The sequence below is a fragment of the Typopeltis vanoorti genome, chromosome 5 (assembly GCF_054136105.1).
Source record: "Typopeltis vanoorti isolate ZY-2024b chromosome 5, IOZ_Tvanoo_1.0, whole genome shotgun sequence".
Lineage (NCBI taxonomy): Eukaryota > Metazoa > Arthropoda > Arachnida > Uropygi > Thelyphonidae > Typopeltis > Typopeltis vanoorti.
In genome coordinates this window covers 112,344,683-112,365,843 of record NC_143553.1, presented here as the reverse complement: position 1 = coordinate 112,365,843, position 21,161 = coordinate 112,344,683, and the positions used below count along the sequence as shown (strand labels likewise).

The following is a 21,161-nucleotide window of genomic DNA, read 5'->3' as shown; positions in this document are numbered from 1 at the left end:
ATCTCTTCGGCACTGCAATGATGGCCTTACTGAAGCACGCAATCAGGAATGATTTATTAACTAAACAAGGACACCCCGCCTAATGGAGTGTTCTTCAATAAATGTACAGGCTACCAGCTACACAGGACTGACCTAACTGGTGGGAGGAGAGAGACTGAAGTTAAAACGATAATTTCTCTTTTCGATTTTTCTGCCAGATTGTGACAAGAGGGAATGTGAATATATCATCTTGCAGCAAAGCACATTCTACGCCATGCTGGTACTGAAGTGTGCATACTCCATGTATGGAAGATGTGTCGATGAGTATTTCATTCCTATTCCAGGCCCATAGTATACAGATATTCCTGAAATTCCACAATCATGAAAGATAACCTAAAATAATCATAGAATCATACGTTTATAAAAAATTCGACAAAACTGAAAAAAAAAAGAAACTATAAAATGTACTTTTAAATCAATACAAAGTAAAAAATTCATGGCAAATCACGTATTACACATCTGCTTTACCAAAATCCGAGTCACTATACAATGATAAATGTAATACCACTTACAAGTATCCAAACGGATCCGTTTTCGCGTTTGGATGTGATAAAAGCCAATATTTTTGATTCATTTAAACTCAGTCTGGTTTTCCACTAAAGAAAAATCATATTACCTTTGCATTGAAGAATGCTGAGTGCACATCGATGAATTAGTATTCAGACCTCACGTCTAAATACTAATTCATCGATGCTAAGTCGTAGCTATTCGTAGCTAAGTCGGTATAGATGAAGCCCTGTTGTCGATTCCCGCCCACGACGTGAGAAACCTTTATCTGGACTCTTTCGACTTAAGGTGAGTTAGCCGGTTTCGTACGGGATAGAGGGTTTTTCACACTGAAATTCGGGATTTTCGTCTCTCAGAACAGTCAAAGTCCCCGTGAAAACACACACGGACTTACAGTCATAAATACATAATTAATCCCTCACAAGGGAGCTCATGCTAGGGGACGGTTTGAGCCCCCTTATGAGGGATTCCCACTGTTGTTATTTTGGTAAAATATCAACAGGGGAAACCCCATATGAATAAATAAATAAAAAATGCAGTGTTGTGTCACTTGAGCAGGGTGTTCAATGAAAGTCTAAACTCTTCTAATATCTCACATAGGTGTTCATAATTTAAACAATATTTTGTTATCAGCCAATAACAAAATATATGCGAGAATAAAAAAAAAATAACGAAACATATCTGTATTAAATGAGTAAATATTATGGGCAATTATGAAAAATACTTTATAAACTTTGTTTCCCTGAATATAATTAACGTGATTGTGGACGACATTAAAATATAACAGTTATAATTTTCAAATGACCTACGGTAATAATATTATTAAATAAAATTCCTGAACTAACGAAATACACTACAGGTAACAGTTTTATGGCGGAATGCCATCCTAGAAATCCGTGCAAAGTGTGTTTCGACGTCAAACTCAGACAATTTTTAAAGAATATTGTAGTTGCTTGTTGCCACACGGCAAAGTATACAGAGTGGAGTAACATTAATGTGTAGAGTAGCCAGGGGGAAAATGGCATATAAACGAATCCGCGTTAAACGCGGTTCCTTGTAGATATTTTTATATTATAATACAACACGAAAGAGGTTAGAAATCCTGCAACACATCAGTGCTGTGTTTGTAAAGTGGCTAAGAGAAAAAGAAGAAAGCTATCGCCGTTCGACCACCAAAAAAAATGGAGATCGAATTTCGTCAGGAAGAAATTTTGGATTTGAAGAAAACTCACCCGAAGTATATAACTGATAAAGAATAAAGATAAATATGTCGTTTCCTGTAGTGTTACAGGGTGATCGGCATTCATTTCAGAGAAATTATGGAGACTACAAATGTCTTGTAGTTATTTTCCTGACATTTTGACCTTCATATTAAAGTCATCACGTGGAGTATACACATATGTAGAGAGACAAGATATATTACATTTCACATAATATGCTAAAGAGACAATGATTTGAACAACGGTTATTCTACTGGCCTGATGTCTGTAAACAAAAAATAAAATAAAATATATGAACTACATCAAAGCTGATTCTGTTTATGACAATATTAGAGAGAAATGTTTTCCCACACAGATAGTTTTCTTACAGCAAACGTGATGTCCTGATTAACATGAGAATTGTTATATTAGATAACCGTATTTATAATTAACTCTTAGGGAGTAAGCTTATTTTTAGACCATCGTTATTGTTAAAATTACGGTGGTTGATAAGAATTCTTGGGATTTTTGGACGAACATTAATGTTAAGATTACAGTAGTTGATAAGAATTTCACAGGCCTCGTTATATTTAAGTTCATATTTTGGAGAGATATAAACCATAGGGGCCTTTGCTGTCAATTCTATGTAGAGTATTTTGGGCCTGATCAGAAAGGTCGTCAACCATAATTATTAAATTTAATGTGCCGTCTATGTTCCTTTTTTCTGATAGGAATTATGCGTCCTGTTTGCACTATATAGGGCAAATTACAGTTATAGTGAATATAGCATGCTCCATGATGTGCATGCAGAGGAAGGGGATCCTCTAAAGAGAGAATGGTTTGATCACATCATGTCTCTGTTGCAAACTATGTGATGATGACCACATAGTTTCATCAATGTGAAACAATGTGATGATGATCACATAGTTTCACATAGATGATTATCTTAATATGATGTTCGAAACGAGAAATTAAAATAGTTATTTCTAGCACGTAAGAATGAGTGGGTCGTTTTGTATTTGAAGCTGAATTCCTTATGTATTCATCTATATTACAGCCAGTGAACGAAACCTACAACCACTCATTTACATCTGTCAAGTAGAGTTCGCTAGCTAGCAAATAGCGCAGCAGCTAGGTTGGGCAAAAAGTAATAATTTTTTTTAATAAAAATAACGTACCAATAAAATCTTTAATTCTGTGCATATGTCATTGAAAAAATGGGAGTCGTGGGCGAGTATATATTTTGTTTCTTCGGGAGTGGTATTTTGTATAGCTTTATAATTTGTAGAGACCTATATATATATATATATGAAAAAGATTATGAAATCAAAGCAGATCTAAAAACTCCAAGACGATGAGGGATATCAAAATATTCTTTATTGACTCTTTCTAAATAATACATATTATAATTTTGTTAAAAATAAAATTAAAAAATACAGTATTTTATTAAGTGCATAAGAAAATACATATGATGTGCAATAAAATATATCTTTCTTTATATCTCATTGAAGACGAACTCTTGAAAGTTTTAACTTCTCTCTCATTTCATATCATTTCAACATCTCTATAAAGGAAAAGAAAGTTTTGATTTATAGTAAAAGTGAAATCATTACAATAAAACCTTTATTAAAAATTGGAAAACATTAAACAATATATCTTCGTTAGTTTTAAATGGTAAATTAATGGTTTAGATTTTTTGTTAAAATTATTCTATAAGACGTTTTTACTAAAATAAAAGCGGAAAGTCATCGGTAATGCAAATATTATAAAAATCAAGTGAATATTAAATCCAAATTTATTTTAAAGCCGAATATAGAAACTATAAATGTTTCGCATGAAATTTAACCAGAGGGTTTACGGGAATACACTCGTCAGCGTTTCGGAGTTGTCCTAGATAGACCTTATAGATTGCTATGCCCAGAAGCTTCCATAAACTTCGCTCCTACTGGTCCATTTTGATAAGGTTTCACTGGCCTGACAACCCTATCAAACTGGTTGGTTTTCGACAGAGACCAGGAAGAAACTTTAAGAGAGCAAAATCTCTCCTTCAATACTAAGGAACCTGTAACGGCTTAGAGTTGTATTTTTTGTAAGTGAAGGTAGGCCAGTGAAACCTTATCAAAATGGACCAATAGAAGGGGAAACGCCTGGTCATAGTGATCATCTCTCCTATAAGATCCGGCAAGCACAACTCGTAAACCCCTGCGAGTGTATTCCCTTAAGTTTTATAGTGAAATTTCATAAAACACTTTTATAGTTTCTATGATCGGCTTTGATATAATGCTGGATTTAATATCCACTTGACTTTTATAAGACGTTTATTAAAATATAAGTGTTTATGAAAACAGTATTTTGAATATATTACTTACTATGGACAGCAGAGTGGGATTGAGATAATGCAAATAACCATGTTCAAAATGGGAATGGTGATACTTATAATCAGATCGACGATTCCCTGAAAAGAAAGAAATATTAATATCATGAAACTGAAAAAAAATCGTGTGTGTGTGTGTGTGTGTGTGTGTGTGTGTGTGTGTGTGTGTGTGTGTGTGTGTGTGTGTGTGTGTGTATTTATTCAAGCTTGATTTGCTTCTTCAGCGTTAAGTAAAAGACTGGTCATATTTCACTAATTCGAGCCCTAATCAAGGGCCTATGAATCGTAGAAATGCCTTCTGAATGCTGTGCCGAACAAATATATATATATATATATATATATGTGTGTGTGTGTGTGTATGTGTGTGTGATTAATTTTTTAACTTGGGGTTACTCTATATTAGGGTTAATAAATAACCAATGATATTAAATAACCAAGTTTATAAAATTAGTTGGTAACCCTAATATATATACATATATATATATATATATATATATGTTGTTTGTTTGTTTTTTAATTCTCATAACAAATTTGATGGAATTAGGATGATTTTTGCAATTTCCATTTCATTCCGTAATTATTGTAAAGCAATTGGTTTAATTTGTTTTAGTAATTTTTAAGTAAAATGTCTTAGAAAGAATGTTCGAAATTTAGAATGTAAACTACAAAATTATCGTTTTAGTTAAGAAACTAAATAACTCAAGACATATCATTATTCTATATTATTATTTGTAAATTCTTAACGGAATGTCAGTTGCCTACTTACCTTACACACAGTAAGAATGAAGCACACCGTCAACTTTACATTACATCCTAGAATCAGATTCAAAATATTGCATGGTTTTCCATCAACATCACATGTATATTTTGTTACTTGACAGGGAAACACTCCGTCGTCAGAAACAACACAGCACAGAACTTGTAAAATCCATTCGAGTAGGCCAAAAAGAATTGCGATTGGCCTGGCTAATACTACAATATAAAAAAGAACGAATTGGTTTAGTTAAAAATCTGTGTGATGTGTATAACATTTTAGTTAAATCATTCTCGTTAGATAGTGTAGTGTTAAATATTTAAAACGCAGCTGGTTCTGTGTGAGATTAGCATTGAGGCTATTAAATATTAGCAGTTTTATCCATCATTCTCTTATTGTATCTCTTTTTATTACATTTTTAAATTACTTTCTGAAAAGCCTAAATATGTGTCTTAAAATCCGTCTATAATTTTTAATAAAAAACTGAAACGCCTATTTTTATTTAATAATCTGTGAATAATTTCACCGGATCGATCAAAGTAATATTTTTAACTGGTGGATGACTCTTTAATATGACACCTAATAATACAGCGCTTTTGTTTCTATTATTCTATAAGAAAATGCCATCCGTCTCCATCAGCGAAATTCTTGACGATAAAATGACAAAATCCTGTTTTGTGCATGATGCGAAGCCTATAAACGCAAAGTATTACAATCTCGTCAACACACTTTTACATACATTTCTGCTTTGAAATGGAATCGAGCATTTAGACTTTGCGTTAAAAATCAGCGTCGTTTGCCAAATGGGCACTGCTTTGAAAGGCTGATTATTGTAAATCTATTTGTTTGCTGGTTATCTGCGTTAATTGTATAAAAATAAAAATAGAGAAATTAATACTTCTCACGTTCTTTAAATTACGTTATCAGTGATTTTTATTACTCGCTATTTCTATGCGTTTTTTGTTTGATAGACTTTTAATGTTTTCGAAGCACTCGTAGTATGGAAATCGAACATTCTACGTCTATGTATTTTTGTACATTGATTACTTACTTCCAGTGATAACGACACATATTTCTTTTCCTGGTTCTGCTGGGCAGCAATCGTTATCTGGATCGATTTTGCAGTCCCCAAAAGTAACTGATGTAACATTGACAGCTGGATCATCGCCTAACATGATAAATTAGTATTATTTAATACCAAAAGTGAATTCCGCACTTATGAAAGAAAGCGGTTTTTTTTTTTTTTGAATAAATTTGTGATGAAGATTAAATGACCCATCATCAGGAAATGCAGAGAGATAGTTTTATAATTCAATCTTAATCTAATAATACTGCTTTTTTAAAACACTTATAGTTCTAGTTTTATAATTCATATAACAAAAACAATTATTTCTAGTTACCGCTAATATTGTTTATAACAAGTCATTATTAATTCTTACCAGCCGATTCCGATATCTCAGCAAGGAATACAAAGAAAATGGCGAATGCTATCGTTCCCTTCATAGCCACCTGTAAGAGGATTCAGATTATTTCGAATCGGAATGTCCACTTTAAAGGCAATGAAGTTCTGAATTTTCCACAGGCCCTTGTGCCTGTTTATAGTAGAAGGAAAAGTGTGATAGCCAATGAGACACTTGTTTCACACTTGCTGATACTATTGGGACACATATCGTATCAGCACATGCGAAGGACAGTGAATTCACAAATGTACATTCACTGTCCTTCGTAATAGCTCATTAATTGATAGGATAAAATATCTACTCATTTATTATTCGATTTGTTTTCAACTAATTATGAAAGAATGGTACATTTTATCAGATATTCAGTATTTATAGTACAATAACATTTGCTGAGTGAGTCATATTAGAAATCTGCCTTGAAATCACGTATGCTTTCAGTCTGTGTTAACTTTGCAGAAAATAAAGACATCGACTACGCTCCCAGGAATAGCAAAATCGTCACCTTCTCATATCAAAAAACTTATTTTCCTTTAAAAAGCCTTACAATTGATTAATGATTAGTAAAGAAACTCAAACTCTTCCTTCTTTCATGATATAATATTAAATTTGATATAATATTCTGCCATTTCTCTCTCTCTCTCTCTCTCTCTTTGTATCTAGTTCTCTCACTCATTTAGAACAATCTTTTATTACCATTGAGTTATGAATTGCATTCATTTGTATTCCGAAGTTGGAATGTGATTAATATTTTGCTAATCAACTAATTCATTATTATGCTGCGGTAGCAAGCAATAAGCTTTTTCTAACTGCAATAAGTGCTGCTTCGTAAATCGTGAAATCCGTTTATCTATTAATATTTATTTAGTATATTTTGTTAAATATCATGCTTCACCAAATTATAAACGATTTGCCACTACTGATTGCAAAGAGAAATTGATAGTTTTAAAAGTGAATTTAAAGTGAATGCAATGAAGGCAATCAGTAGGGAAAAAAAGGCGTTCTCAACAACAGTATAAACCCGTTGACTTGTTTGTCGTTAACAACGTTTTATAAGCCATCCTTCAGTCATCGAAACTATTCGAGTCTCGCTCTCTTAGAGGACAAAATTTGCATCATACCCGTAAGAGAGTTGAGAAGGCTCTGTCGTGCATAAATAAATGACTTGAAAGATAGATATACTTAAATCAGCATTTATTATTTCGTGATGGTGGAGGTGGTGCACATCATAATAATTTAAGAGATTCTAATATTATTCAGTGTGTGTGTGTGGGGGGGGGGATCTGGTTCTCGTTAGATCATTGGTATCGAAGCTCTCTAGATGTATTTACCTGTATTTGATTCCCATTAAGATATAATTAATTCCTTATGAGGGCTTTACGACAATGATCTAACAAGATTTCTAGGTGAGGTAATAAGTTTTCTAATGACGATAGCAGCGTTTTTCTTGCGGAAGCGCAGGTATTCCTTCACCAAAGCAGGAGCAATACAAAAAAAGACTAAAACTAACGACATCATCCTAATAAAAAGTGAGGTTATAAAATCTAAGGACATTTTCTTATTGAGAGTGTGAAAGTCGTACAAAGCGACACATGAATAACTTAACAAATGATCGAGGTGTTTAATTACTATTAATATATCACTCGTATCACTAAAGATAACTATAATCGCGTAAATCAGATTGAAAAAAAAACACAAGTATGTAGAATAATTTTATCTATGAATATATTTAATGAATAATTAGTATGTACAATATGTTGAGGACATTAACCAGTTATTTGATAAATAATCATTTCCAATGTTTGTATGAATCAAAGCACAACGTATTATATTTGATAAACACTCTCAGAAATATCTAGTCACGGATGTCGTATATTTCGGAAACGTCACTCGGATCACGTAGTTCGAAATCCGACGAGAGATTTATTTCTTAATTTTGATCAATCATTCGATCAATCTGGGTAAAAGATAAAAGCAGACGAGATGAAATAAATGCACTGCAATCTAACGCAGTGTAAGAAATAGTAACGAATTAGTAACTCGAAAAAAAAAACTTCAGCAAAAGCGTTTATTGCAAAAAAGCTTCGGTCAGGACACAACCCAAGAGGAACTACCAAATGCATTCAACCATGCTTTCAAAAACATCACACAACTCTAAAAAGACAAACTACCAACGATCAACAAGAAACTACCGGCACAAAGTCAACAACAAACGATGTATTTTCCACCCGTAACAAAACAGGAACTGAAATAAGCAATCCTACAACTAAAACCATAGACCACTCCAGGAATAGCCAAAATAAGACTCACAGACCTTATAACACATTTTGAACAAATAAATCCAATACTTTTGAAACTTGTGAACATAATATTCGACTCAGGCATCATTCCACAACAACTGAAAACTGCAGTAATTACGCCAACATACAAACACGGCAAAAGAAACGACACTAAGAACTACAAACCAATAGATAAACTACCAGTCATCTCAAAAATTCTAGAAAAAATAACACACACCAGACTACACAACTATTTACAGAAGTACATCTCACAAATCCAATATGGCTTTCAGAAAACAAAAAGCACCATTACTTTATTAGAAGATATCGCCGATATCGTCTAATAAAATAATAAACACAATAAAAAAGCTTTCGACAAAAACAAGTCCGCCGTCCTTATATTGCTGGACCCAAGCAAAGCACTTGATATACCTCAACACGACATACTTCTCACCAAACTATACCCAATATGTATAAGAGGAACACTGCATACATGGTTCAATAACTACCTCTCAAACAGAACACAAGTAACAAAAATAGGCACAAGTCACAGTCGGAGTATACAAAAAAAACACGGTGTACCTAAAGTTGCCATATTACACCCACTCTATTCAATATATACATTAACGATGTTCGTAACATATCCATAAGAAGTCAAATATTTCATTACGCACATGACACTGCACTACTAGAAATCCACACAGACATTAACAGAGCTCTCTGCAAAGCACAACAAGACTTAAATGAAATCACGACATAATTCCACCAAAACGCAATTCTATTCATATGCACCAAAACACAGATGTTGATAATACACAATCGAAGAATCATATGCCCCGCATCACTATCGATGCATTGTCACACATACCGCTGCATTAACAACAAAAATTACCTGCCAATGTTTTGAAATCAAATCTGTAATAAATACAAAATACCTCGGTTTCTATGTAGATTCCCACCTTAAATGGACAAAACATATAGAATACCTACACACCAAACTCCGGATCATCGCAGCAAAACTCTTCCAAGTTAAAGACATTATTCCACACAACATACAAATCTCCTATATGTCGGTATCTGCGAATCTCTACTCAGATACGGAATAACACTCTATGCAAATGCATCAAACAGCCACCTAACAAAATTAGAAACATTACACAGGAAAATCGTGTCAACAGTGATCTGGACACCTTACACGCAACAACCAATATCCGACAAGCACATGGCGGTACACAGAATTCTAAGCATTAAAAACATGAAACACTATATAAGATTAACTAGGAATTACTTCAACATCACCTCTCGAAACAACAGAGACACATGTCGTATAACACGACCTAAGCTAACTCTCTACATCCCCACACACTTCAACAACTCACGCAGTTCTTTTGTGAGATCACATCAGATACCCACGCAACTCAACAACTTAACAAGAAATTTAAAACACGAAGATAACTACAGAATATTAAAAAACGAACTCTGGAAAATATACCAACAAAGTTAAGAAACCATTAACACTAATATACACATCACAAATCACTAGCATCCAATGCCTACATTCCATACATAAACAGTAGCAACGGAAATAGTGAAGATTAAATCCCTCTCTCTTCATAAAAGCTAACCGAAGCTTCGAAGAGGTAGGATTAGTTAAATGCAGAAAAATTGTTTGTATAATCACTCTTTCTCAAACTTTGAAAAAAAAAGAAATTATACAAAAAATCCTGTATATAATCTTCATTGTTAATATTAGAAGAACATGTGGTGTAAATACATAATATAAAGCAAAAAAGGTAGTATTAAAAATTTTAATTGAAATCCAATATAGAAAATGCAGCACTTAGTGCTGAACTCACACAAGATGTTTATTGTATGTATAAATATTTTAGCAATCAATAAATTATAAATTATATTCTAAATTTTTTTTTAATTTCTGTATTATTAAAATATTTTTTAAAAGTACATGTATTAATTTTTACTGTTACGAAAGAGTACTCAGCAATGAAACTTTTCTATAGTGGTGTTAAAATAAAGTTAACTCTTGTGGAAGAAAAAAAAATATTGTGACACCTCTGGTTAGTCCAAAGACTCATCGAGGGAAAGTGTGCCAACACGATCGAACGATTGATTTCCTTCTAACTTCTAACAGCGCTCAAACTTGATTAAGTTTTTGCGAGCGATTAATAGCAGAGGCTGTACCAATCGACCAACTTCGCTGGCATTTTAGATTAGAAACGTTAAACACTAGTATCTGACTAAATTATAAATTCTCTCTCTCTCTCTCTCTCTCTCTCTCTCTCTCACACACACACACACACACACACACACACACACACACACACACACACACACACACACACACACACACACACACACACACACACACATAAAAAAAACATATAAAATATTTTACAGGGTGGCCATAAAATAACTTACCCTCTTTTGATGCATCTGTAGCTAAAACCAATAAACGGAATGAGACCAAATTTTATACTGAGACTTTTGAAGGCATGGAGAGGTGATTTCCGCGAAAAAAGGATTTAGCACCAAAAGTCACCGATAGGGGAATTTTGGCACTGGTGGAACCGAAAACTAACGGATAATTACATTAAAGGCATATAAAATGGAATAATAACATTTCGACGGTGTAAGCGACAGCCGCGTCACTCATTCCAGCTGGATATGTGCGCGTTACAATTTATAATAAGAATAATAACAATTAAACTAAAACAACAACTTTCGTCCTCTGCCAGGTCTAACTCCTAGTGATCCAGTTTACTCAATCTTCTTAATCATAGCTCTTACTTCTACAGCTGACATAAGACCTGTACGCAGATTATGAAGCCTTCTTAATTCCCGAAGGGAAGCTATGGCATTGCACTGTTTAATAATACAAATAATAATTAAACTAAAAGAACAACCTTCGTCTTCTGCCAGTTCTACTCCTTGTGATCCAGTCTCTTCAAACTTCTTAATCATAGCTCTCAGTGATACAGCTGACATAGGACATGAACGCAGGTTATTAAGCTTTCTAAATTCCCGAAGAGCCGGAACGGCATTGCAGTGTTTAAGATAAAACAACTTAATAAGTAAAGCAAGCTGAGGCAAGGTAAGATGCATATTGAGCACAATTCGTCGGTCATTCGAATAACTAGCTGAACGTTCCCAACCCTTTTTAAGTGCAATTGGTGACGTTACTCTCACGTACGCACAGTAAAATTTGCATAATCCTTTTTGCCACCGTTCACTGCAAATATTTGACTACTTTCGGCCCCGTCAGTGCCAAAATTTCCCCAATCGGCGACTTTTGGTAATAAATCTTTTTTTCGCGGAATTCATCTCCCCGTTCCTTTGAAAGTCTCAATATAAAATGTGGTCTCATTCCGTGTATTAATTTTAGTTACAGATACCGCCAAAGAGGGAAAGTTAATTTATGGCCACCCTGTACATTATATTATACCTAACATGCTGTTTATTATTTTTAGGATTTTTGCCTGCAGATTTAAGTCCATGTAGATTTAAACGTAACGAAAACGTTATGAAATGGCTAAATTAATACGCACGCACGCACACATAGATTTCTATATTTTGTATAGACGTATTTCAATAGATGTAATGGACTGGCTTCCACAAGCTGTGCCTCAAAATAAGCAGTGCATACGAGTGAACGGTGAGATACCCTAATAAAGATATTGGAAATTGTAAGAATACCAAGCAATTTTTAAACCTGGTTTTACTCCAATTCCCAAGTAAGCAAACAGACAAATAAGTCAAGTTTGCGCCTGCAAGTGATGCAAGTCTAGCTGATCCTACAGGTAGTGCAAGACCAAGGCAACTCGTGGTAAAGGTGGCATGACTACCTGTAGGATCAGCTAGACTTGCTTCACTTGCAGGCGCAAACTTGACTTATTTGTCTGTCTGCTTACTTGGGAAATGGAGTAAAACTAGGTTTAAAAATTGCTTGGTATTCTTAACATTTATTATACCCAAGGTAAAATACTTTCTACATTTATATCTCCTCCAGAGATTTTTATTTAATAAGGTTAAAACACCTTATGGCAACTTGTTCTGGTAAAATACTTATGAGCTCTGTAATACTAAATCTTGGTATTTCTAGCCTAGCTCCCACTGATGAGACCTCATTAAAGGTCGAAACCGGTCTGGGTAGTGGCCTCTTGCCTTTAATACAAAACATCATGCATCTCCTTCTTGGAGATGTGTTTTGGCATTAAGGGTAAATATAAAGATTAGTGATCAGAGCTCATGCCACCTTTACCACGAGTTACCTTGGTCTTGCACTACCTGTAGGATCAGCTAGACTTGCATCACTTGCAGGCGCAAACTTGACTTATTTGTCTGTTTGCTTACTTGGGAAATGGAGTAAAACCAGGTTTAAAAATTGCTTGGTATTCTTAACATTTATTATACCCAAGGTAAAATACTTTCTATTTTGGAAATTTATTCTTCCAGATGGAACACCTAGCTGTGAAAGATACATGAACATACTTGGTCAAAATGAGGAACGTTTTCTTGTTGGATTAGGTAGTCCGACAGAGAAATTGATCTGCAATTGCTAAAAAAATCATACGGCTGTATCTGAAAAAACCAGCAACGGAATAACTAAAGCCAAATTAAAAGATGACATCCCGATAATTGATATGTATGGAACGCCAGACGACTGAAAGCAAAAGACGAAGAATTAGATAATTGATTTGTAAATCAAATCACAAAGAGAATTTCTGTAATAATAAAGAAAATGCAAATGAATGAAGTATATTGATATCGTCGTTAATTATTACGTGAGGCAAATCAACATTTCAGTTGACAGCTGAACGCGAGAATTGTAAAGTGTAATATTATTAGCTGTAAATTTCTGTAATATTATTAGCTCTTAATTTATCTACTACTGCTACAACTAATAATTATAATAGTTTTTTTTTATTTTTTTAATATTTTTTATGATATGACAATATTTTATTGATTTTCTAAAATATTTACACATACAATAATTACAATAAATATTTTGAGTGACATTGCATCTTATAATTTTACAGAATTCAGCACAAAGTGCTATATTTTCTACATTGGATTTCAATTTAAAATTTTTAAAAATACTTTTTTGCCACTATATTATTTATTTACAACAGATGTTCATCTAATATTAACAGTAAAGATTATACAGAATTTTTGAATATAGAATATACATAATAATAATAATAATAATAATAATAATAATAATAATAATAATAATAATAATAATAATAATAATAATAATTTTTTTATGTCTCAGATAAATGACATACATAGATACTGTAATATTTATATATATATATATAATATTTATAACACATTACAATTGTGAATAATAGATACTTGCAATTTAATAATTTTCTTCCTCGAAGCTTAGCAGAGCTTATCTGAGGAAGATAATAGATGACAGACGGTGGTGGTTTCATGGTTATATATCTATACTGGTCACAATGCAGGTGTTGATTTTACCGTTTGTTGGTACATGCTTGGAAAACGTCGACTGCTATTACAGTTTAACTTTTTTTTTTTTTTTTTTTGCAAATAGGGTTGGATTTAGACATGGCATGTTTGTTTCTTTGTGTTCTTGTATTGATAATTTTTGAGAGGGGCTTTGTCATAGGTTTGTGTGTGTATGCATGTGTGTGGGGGGGAGAAAAACAGGAATTGCTCTAATTTTCATTCTCGTTATAATATTTATATAGCGCCTGTTTCAGCTCTTTGTATTTTCCTAGGTTTCTGTTGTCGAATGGCAGTTTGTTTATCATGTCAGGTACGTAGAAGTTTCGGGTGGCTTTGCCGTGATGATTGTTGTACTTATATGTTATGTAGTTTGTTGACTGTGGTCTTGTTATTTGATATGTTGTTCTGGTTACTCTATATGTTGGGCTGTAGTAATGTTTTAACATGCTGTGTAGTGGCATAAGTGTTTCACCTTAAATATTTTGTGTTTTGTCCATGCTTCCTGCATAAGAGTGGGTTGTTCCCAGAATATCAGTTTTACCATTTTATCTTGCAACCATTGTAACCTGTTAAGTCTGTAGTCTGCGCAGAATGCGTATGATGTGATTGCATTTCTTAAAATGTTTTCACATAATGCTTTATAGATTAGTATTTTTATGTGGGTTGGGGTTATTATAGTTTGCTTGCTATTATCCTAAGCTTGGTAAGTAGGTAGTTTGTATGGCTATTCCAACTTTGATCAGCATCGAAGTGAAGTCCGAGATAGCGTGTTGTTTTCACCTCTGTGATGATTGTGATTGTAGGTTCTACGCTTTGTGTATAGGAGGACTAATGTTGGATAGTGAGATATTTAGTTTCTATGGGCAGGGTTTGGGGGTTTTTGAATACCATTAGTTTTTTTTTTCAAGGTTTATATATATGCCGTTTTTGGTTAACCAGTTAGTGATTTGATTGATGTCGTGTTGCATATTTGTCTAAGCGATATTTGCATTGTTGTGAATGGATATTATGGCCATGTTGTCTGCGTACTGGAAGATTTTACTTTTTTAGGGGAAGGTGGCTTATGTCGTGTGTGTATATGTTAAATAGAATGGGAGATTGGGCAGCTCCTTGCGGTACTCCACAGGCTACATGAAATACTTTGTTGTATGCTGATCCTATACGTGTGGTATGCTTTCTGTTTTTCATCTATACTTTAAACCACTGGAATAGACGACCTCCAATTCCGATATCAGTTATTTTCGTTAACAAGGTTTTGTGTGTTAGTGTGCCAAATGATTTTCTTAGGTTAATGAATACCACTACAGTTATTCTGTTTTTATCCAATGCAGCGTTTATTAGATCTGTGAAATATTCCAGGAGCATTGCTGTTCCTTTATTTTTTTGAAAGCCATATTGTGGTTTGGGTATGATTTGAAAATTTTCAACACATGTGGAGAGTTTCTGATGCACCATGCTCTCCATGATTTGGTTCATTAGAGAAAACGTGGCGATGGGTCTGTAATTAGTGATTAATTCTGATTAATGCAGTGTTCAGTATTTCAGGTATGCGTCCCGTTTCAAAGATTTTATTTAACAGTTTTTGTATAAAAACGGAAGTAGGTTGGTTGAGTGTTTCTTGATGTCTTTTGGTCTGATTCCGTCTATCCCCGGTCCGTTGTAGGGTTAATTTGTTGAATTGCCAGTGGTAGTTGGTTGAGTCCATGAGCAATCCACATCGAGTGGGTTGCTCATGGACCTAGTGGAGAATGTTCGTTTGTGTTACGAAAGGTTGTTTCTTGTACTTTTTGAATGGAGTTCACGAAGTGCTGATTAAAGTTGTTTGCCAACTGTTTGAAGGATTTGGTGTCGTAGGCACAGCTGTGTTTTATTGTTTCTGAGGCAGTGGTTCTGTGTATATTGTGCAGCATTTCATTAATCAGGTGCCAGGTTTCCTTTATGTCATTCTGAACTGTTGTTAATTTGTTGCTGTAATAGTTTCTTTTTGCCGTTCTAATCTGTGTTGTTAGGAGATTCTGTTTTCTTTTGTATTCAGCTTTTAAAGCGATATTGTTCGGCGACTTCTTAAGTTGTTTCCATACGGCATCTTTTCTTTGTATTTCTGTTAATATTTTGTCTGTTATCCATGGATTTTGTTTTGGTTTGGAGCGTATCTTTATTTGTGATAATTCTTTGTGACATATTTTATTAAATGCAAGTTTGAGATTATTATTATACACATCATCAGCAGAGTCTAAAGATGCTATCTGCATCCAGTCTGTTTTTCTGATTTCATCGTTTACTATTGTTTTGTTTAGAATGCTATAATACTGCTTTGTAGTCTCAGTGAGCTTTATGGGTTCTGGTTCAGTTTGTAACTGTAATGCTGTGAAATAATGGTCTGCCAGTTTGCATGTTATGACGGCTGCTGTGTTGCTGTTTGGAGGGGTCCTTATATTTATATGATCAATGCAGGATGAGGTTGTTGTGTTTCGGACTATCTCTTCTCGTGTTTACGACTGTATGGATGGGGTTATGTTATATGCCGATAATAGGTCTAGGTATTGTTCTGTGTTGTTATCTATGTTCCTAATTTTTATATTAATGTCTCCTATTATTATCAAGTATTCTGAGGCGCCTACTTCCGTGGGTGAAAGCCATCTGTTTAGTTCTTCTAGGAATTTTGTGGTGCTTAAGTTGGGTGGTCTATATATTGCGTTTAATATGAAGGAGTTTTCTTGTTTGATGTTTTTAATTTCGATTCTTATGTTTTCTGCGTATTCTAATTTATAGTTTTTTTCTTTTAGTTTATGTGTTTGGTAAATATTATTATACTACCGCCTCGTTTTGTTTGTCTGCAGTGTTATAGCGTTAGGTATTCGGATAAGTATTTTGGGGTATTGTCGTTGTCTCCTTTCAGATCCTTGACTACTGGTGTTTTAGTCCTGCTAGCTTTTATAAGTGTAGTTTTTTGGGCTATTGGTGAGTTGCACTACGACGGTAGAAGAATGGGAATTAGTTTCCCTTTTACTTTTTTGTGGTAACTGATTCACTGATCGGATGTCTCTTGATTCAATGGGAGAGCCAATTTTTTTTCGCTTAGTTGTATTACGGTGTCTCATAGATGTTCCCTAGCAATTTCCGGGAGACCATCTATGAGGAGATCATTTTTGTACTGCTGTTGGTTTAAAAGTGCGTACTGTTGCTTTAAAGTGTTCAGTTCTTGTCGTATATCCGTTGTCTCTTTATTTAAATTATGCTGTCTTTCCGTTAGCTCTTTAACCCAGTTTTTTAATTTCTCTAACGGTCTGCAATACACCTTCTACAGAGTTATTATTAAATTTAATAAATTCCTCATATTGGTTGATTTTTTCTGTAATTTGTACAGTATGTTTTTGAAATAGTTCTCCAACAAAATCGATTAAAGAGTCTTTTAGATTTTGTAATCTATTTTCAAGTAATGCATTTAAAGTTGGCTCACCTAGGATTCCGTTGTTGTTGTTGTTTTCTTTGTTTCTAATTTCCTCTGCTGCTGATAGCTGTTTACAATCTGCGATTGTTTTCTGCATTTGTTGTTTTCCGCCTGCGGTCGAAGGCGACATTCCTTTGTTGTCTCTGCAATGGAGATACTTCCAGTCTTCGCGATTCTTGTTTGTTTTTCGCTGCTAAGTAGCCTCAGAGAATCCTGAACAGAAAATGCATGTTTCTCTGCCAGTTCCTACATGTTACGTGGTTTTCTTACCCCGTTAAGTCTTCTTGGCATTTCTAGCACTTCATATTTCTTGTTTGACGATCTTGCTGTAATTTCTAATATGGCGACTTCCTTTGTTCACTTCTCGGGTAGTTGACCAACGTATACGTCGAACTTTGAATACTTATAATGAACTTATTACTTAACAGATACTTACAGTTTTTACATCAGTGTGTTCGTTCCTGAAGAACGGAATTCACTGATATCCTTTAAATTTTAATTCACAAGAAAACATATATTTTGCAACTTAAAATATGGGAGCTTCGAAATAGCTTGCTTGCGACCACTTGCTGCTAAAGCGCCCTCTCTAATAATAATAATTATTATTATTATTAATGATAATTCACAAGAAGTTAATAAATGAATAATCCGAAGCCAGATGCTTTGTTATTTTTCGATAAATGATGAAATAAAATTTTTCAGTTACAAAACACATTCTCTCTTTCTCTAGCAACACATATTTCATATGACGACTAATTGGAAGAGGATGTTCTTAATGAGTTGGTTTATGGAATAGGGCCTATAATGAGAGATGATATCGCTGAGAGATAGATGTATAATTAAGTATTCGAAGGAGGTGGCATACTCCTACAGGATTTTGTAAAACACACAAATGATATGTTATTGCATTAGTCACAGTAAATCAGTCATAACATTTTTCTTATTTTCATATAAAGATGAAACTTTATATATATTTGTATAATGCTTATAAGCCATACGTAGCTCCGCTGGGCACAATCTTTGTAAAGTAAGCAACTGGGTTGAAATTTCAATTGGGACGGGAAGAAGAAGCGATGATAAAAAAAAAACCCAATTTTTATAATTTACCCTTGCAGCAGAAGGGTTGCGGGAATACGATAGGACATTCAATACTCTTATGAAGAGGATAATGGAAATAAACGAAAATAATAACTACAAAATGATCTGTAAAACTTTTCATCCTTATATATGAAAACGTCCACCTTCACAGAGAAAATTATTGTTTATTGAAATTAAACACACACACACAGAGAGAGAGAGAGAGAGAGAGAGAGAGAGAGAGAGAAATGAAATTTGCGCAAATGACGTCATATCTGCTGTGGTAAGATACCAGAATAAAATATATATCCAATATAATATTCACAAAGAAACGCATGAACAAAGTGAAATATAAGCGATGAGAAGAGTAGAGAGGATTTTCGGAAAGCGATTCTAAGAGTTTATGAAAATTGTATTTTATATAAATTTAATGTCACACTTAAATGAAGAAATGGTTATGAAACATCAATTACTGCGTTGGTCAAGAATATACACAAATGGACAAGTTAAAAAGTACTAGGCAATATATACAATATCCAATGGAATTACTTCATTTTAACATTACTTTAAACATATTTGTAAATTTTAAATATTTCCATATTTAAAATTCATATTTTAAATATGAAATTTAGAGATTTAAAACCATCAGAAGTTTTTAGAAAAAAACCTGAGTTGCTAAATTGCTGATTATCAGCTCATTCCAGTTATTGATTTATTTTATGGATTTTGAATATGAAATTATCTTTCTGATAAATTTTATAGAGAGTAACTATGGATGACCCTACGTAGTTCAGTTGGCGTATACCAGCACTTTGGTTGGATAGATCGAAATTCCTCAGTGATATCCCTTCATCAAATACTTGCATATGGTAAATTAGCCCCTCTTATATGAAGGTCAGGATTTTTTTTTTTTTTTTGTATAAGAAAATCAGTTTTTCGGTCCCTCACAACAGTAAAAGGACCAGAAGCGTACCGCAATATACAGATAGAGAAAACTACTGGAATAAGAATTAATCACCGTTCCAAGTGAGTGCAGTGTAATACTGACGGTCTTCTTGTAAGTGTCAACAGGAAGACAGTAGAAAGTTTTTTACCTTGGGTATATACTATGTTAAAGATACTAAGCAATTTTCTAAGCTAGTTTTATTCCGTTTTTTCCCAAGTAAGCAAACATAAGTATATCGAGTCTGCGCCTGCACGCAGTTCAAGACTGAGGCAACTCGCGCAAGTAGTGCCACACTGAGGCAACACTTGGTAAAGGTGGAATAAGATATTTTTTCCTCTAATGTTTATAACAGCTGTAAAGCTTATAAAATTTCTTGGTATCTTTAGGAAGACAGTAGCTACGAGTCGAATACGAAGTTGTTTTTTAGAGATGTTCAGTGAAAGGTTGTGAACTTTGATTACTAAAAATTAGGTCAGTAATTTTTAGTAATCAAATATTAAATGCTTCTGCATTAGATCAGGATATAAAAGAGAACAAATTGTGCATTTTATGTAATATAGCTGTCATCATTCTCATCGATTGTTTTCTAACAGGCACTAACGCGATCACGATCTATCAGGTATCTTTAGATTTCGTAACCATATAAGGTAGTTAGCACTATGCCTATAAGTATTTCATGTCTGCAAATTGCGTGTGTTGTGCTGTGCAGTTTTCCTGTTTGCGTGAAATAACTCATTTTCCCGTAAGGACTTAAATTATCTTCAGTTGAAATGCACTAATATAGATTCTTCTCTTTCTAGATTCGAATCCACTCTTTCTAGGCAGAGGACCTCGCCTATATCGACTGAGCTATGGGGGAAGGGTATCGTTGTCGCTTAGCACTGCAAAATGAGTTTTGCGACGACTTGACTCTTAGCGAATATTGATGAGCTAATTATAAGTCATCAAAACCAATTCATGAGTATACAAGAAATTTATTTACTTGTTAAATAGTATTGTACTCAGTTTTCGTTAAAACTCTGCGATAATATATGTGTGTGTTTAAGTTGCATATAACTGTTTTAAAATAGACTTGCGGCATATAACTACAGTGGTATTTACGACAGTATAGAGAAACAAAGGAAATAGAAACAGGTGGATGATATCGAAACATTCGAGAGACTCGCTGATAGCAATCGTATCATTAGTGAAGTTTTGCGTCATATTAAAAGGTAAATGTACATTCTCTGTAAATGAAAACGACCCTTTTCATTTATATCAAAAATATCAAAAGTATATTTCAAAAATAGAGAATATCAAAAATATTTCTGAAAGAGGAATAAGTGTATAAGATCATAAGGAATCCTTGTATCAAACAAACATCGATATTTTTTATTCTAAGAAATATATGTTCGACAAAACTGAAGGGTTCATAAACAATAGGCTCTTAAAACACGTCGCCTTCAATTCTGAAAGAGTCTGTCGCTATGACCATAACTACCTACACGAGAACCTGTGATTACATTTTTGGATAATGAAATGTCAATCTAAAATATTTGAACAAACACTTAAAATGTTTGTTGGATGTAAATAATATTATTTTCCAATA

At 33.7% G+C, this 21,161-nt stretch overlaps 1 protein-coding gene across 1 annotated transcript in view; it reads right to left on the bottom strand.

Moving 5' to 3' along the window:
* Positions 1-3,293: 3,293 nt before the first annotated feature.
* LOC150106731 (uncharacterized) overlaps positions 3,294-21,161 on the bottom strand; it is a 40,407-nt gene continuing 22,539 nt past the window's right edge. The window contains exon 5 of the mRNA XM_090392673.1: positions 3,294-3,309. Coding sequence (XP_090248799.1) covers position 3,309 — 1 coding nt within the window. The 3' untranslated portion in view covers positions 3,294-3,308. The remainder of the gene's footprint in view (positions 3,310-21,161) is intronic.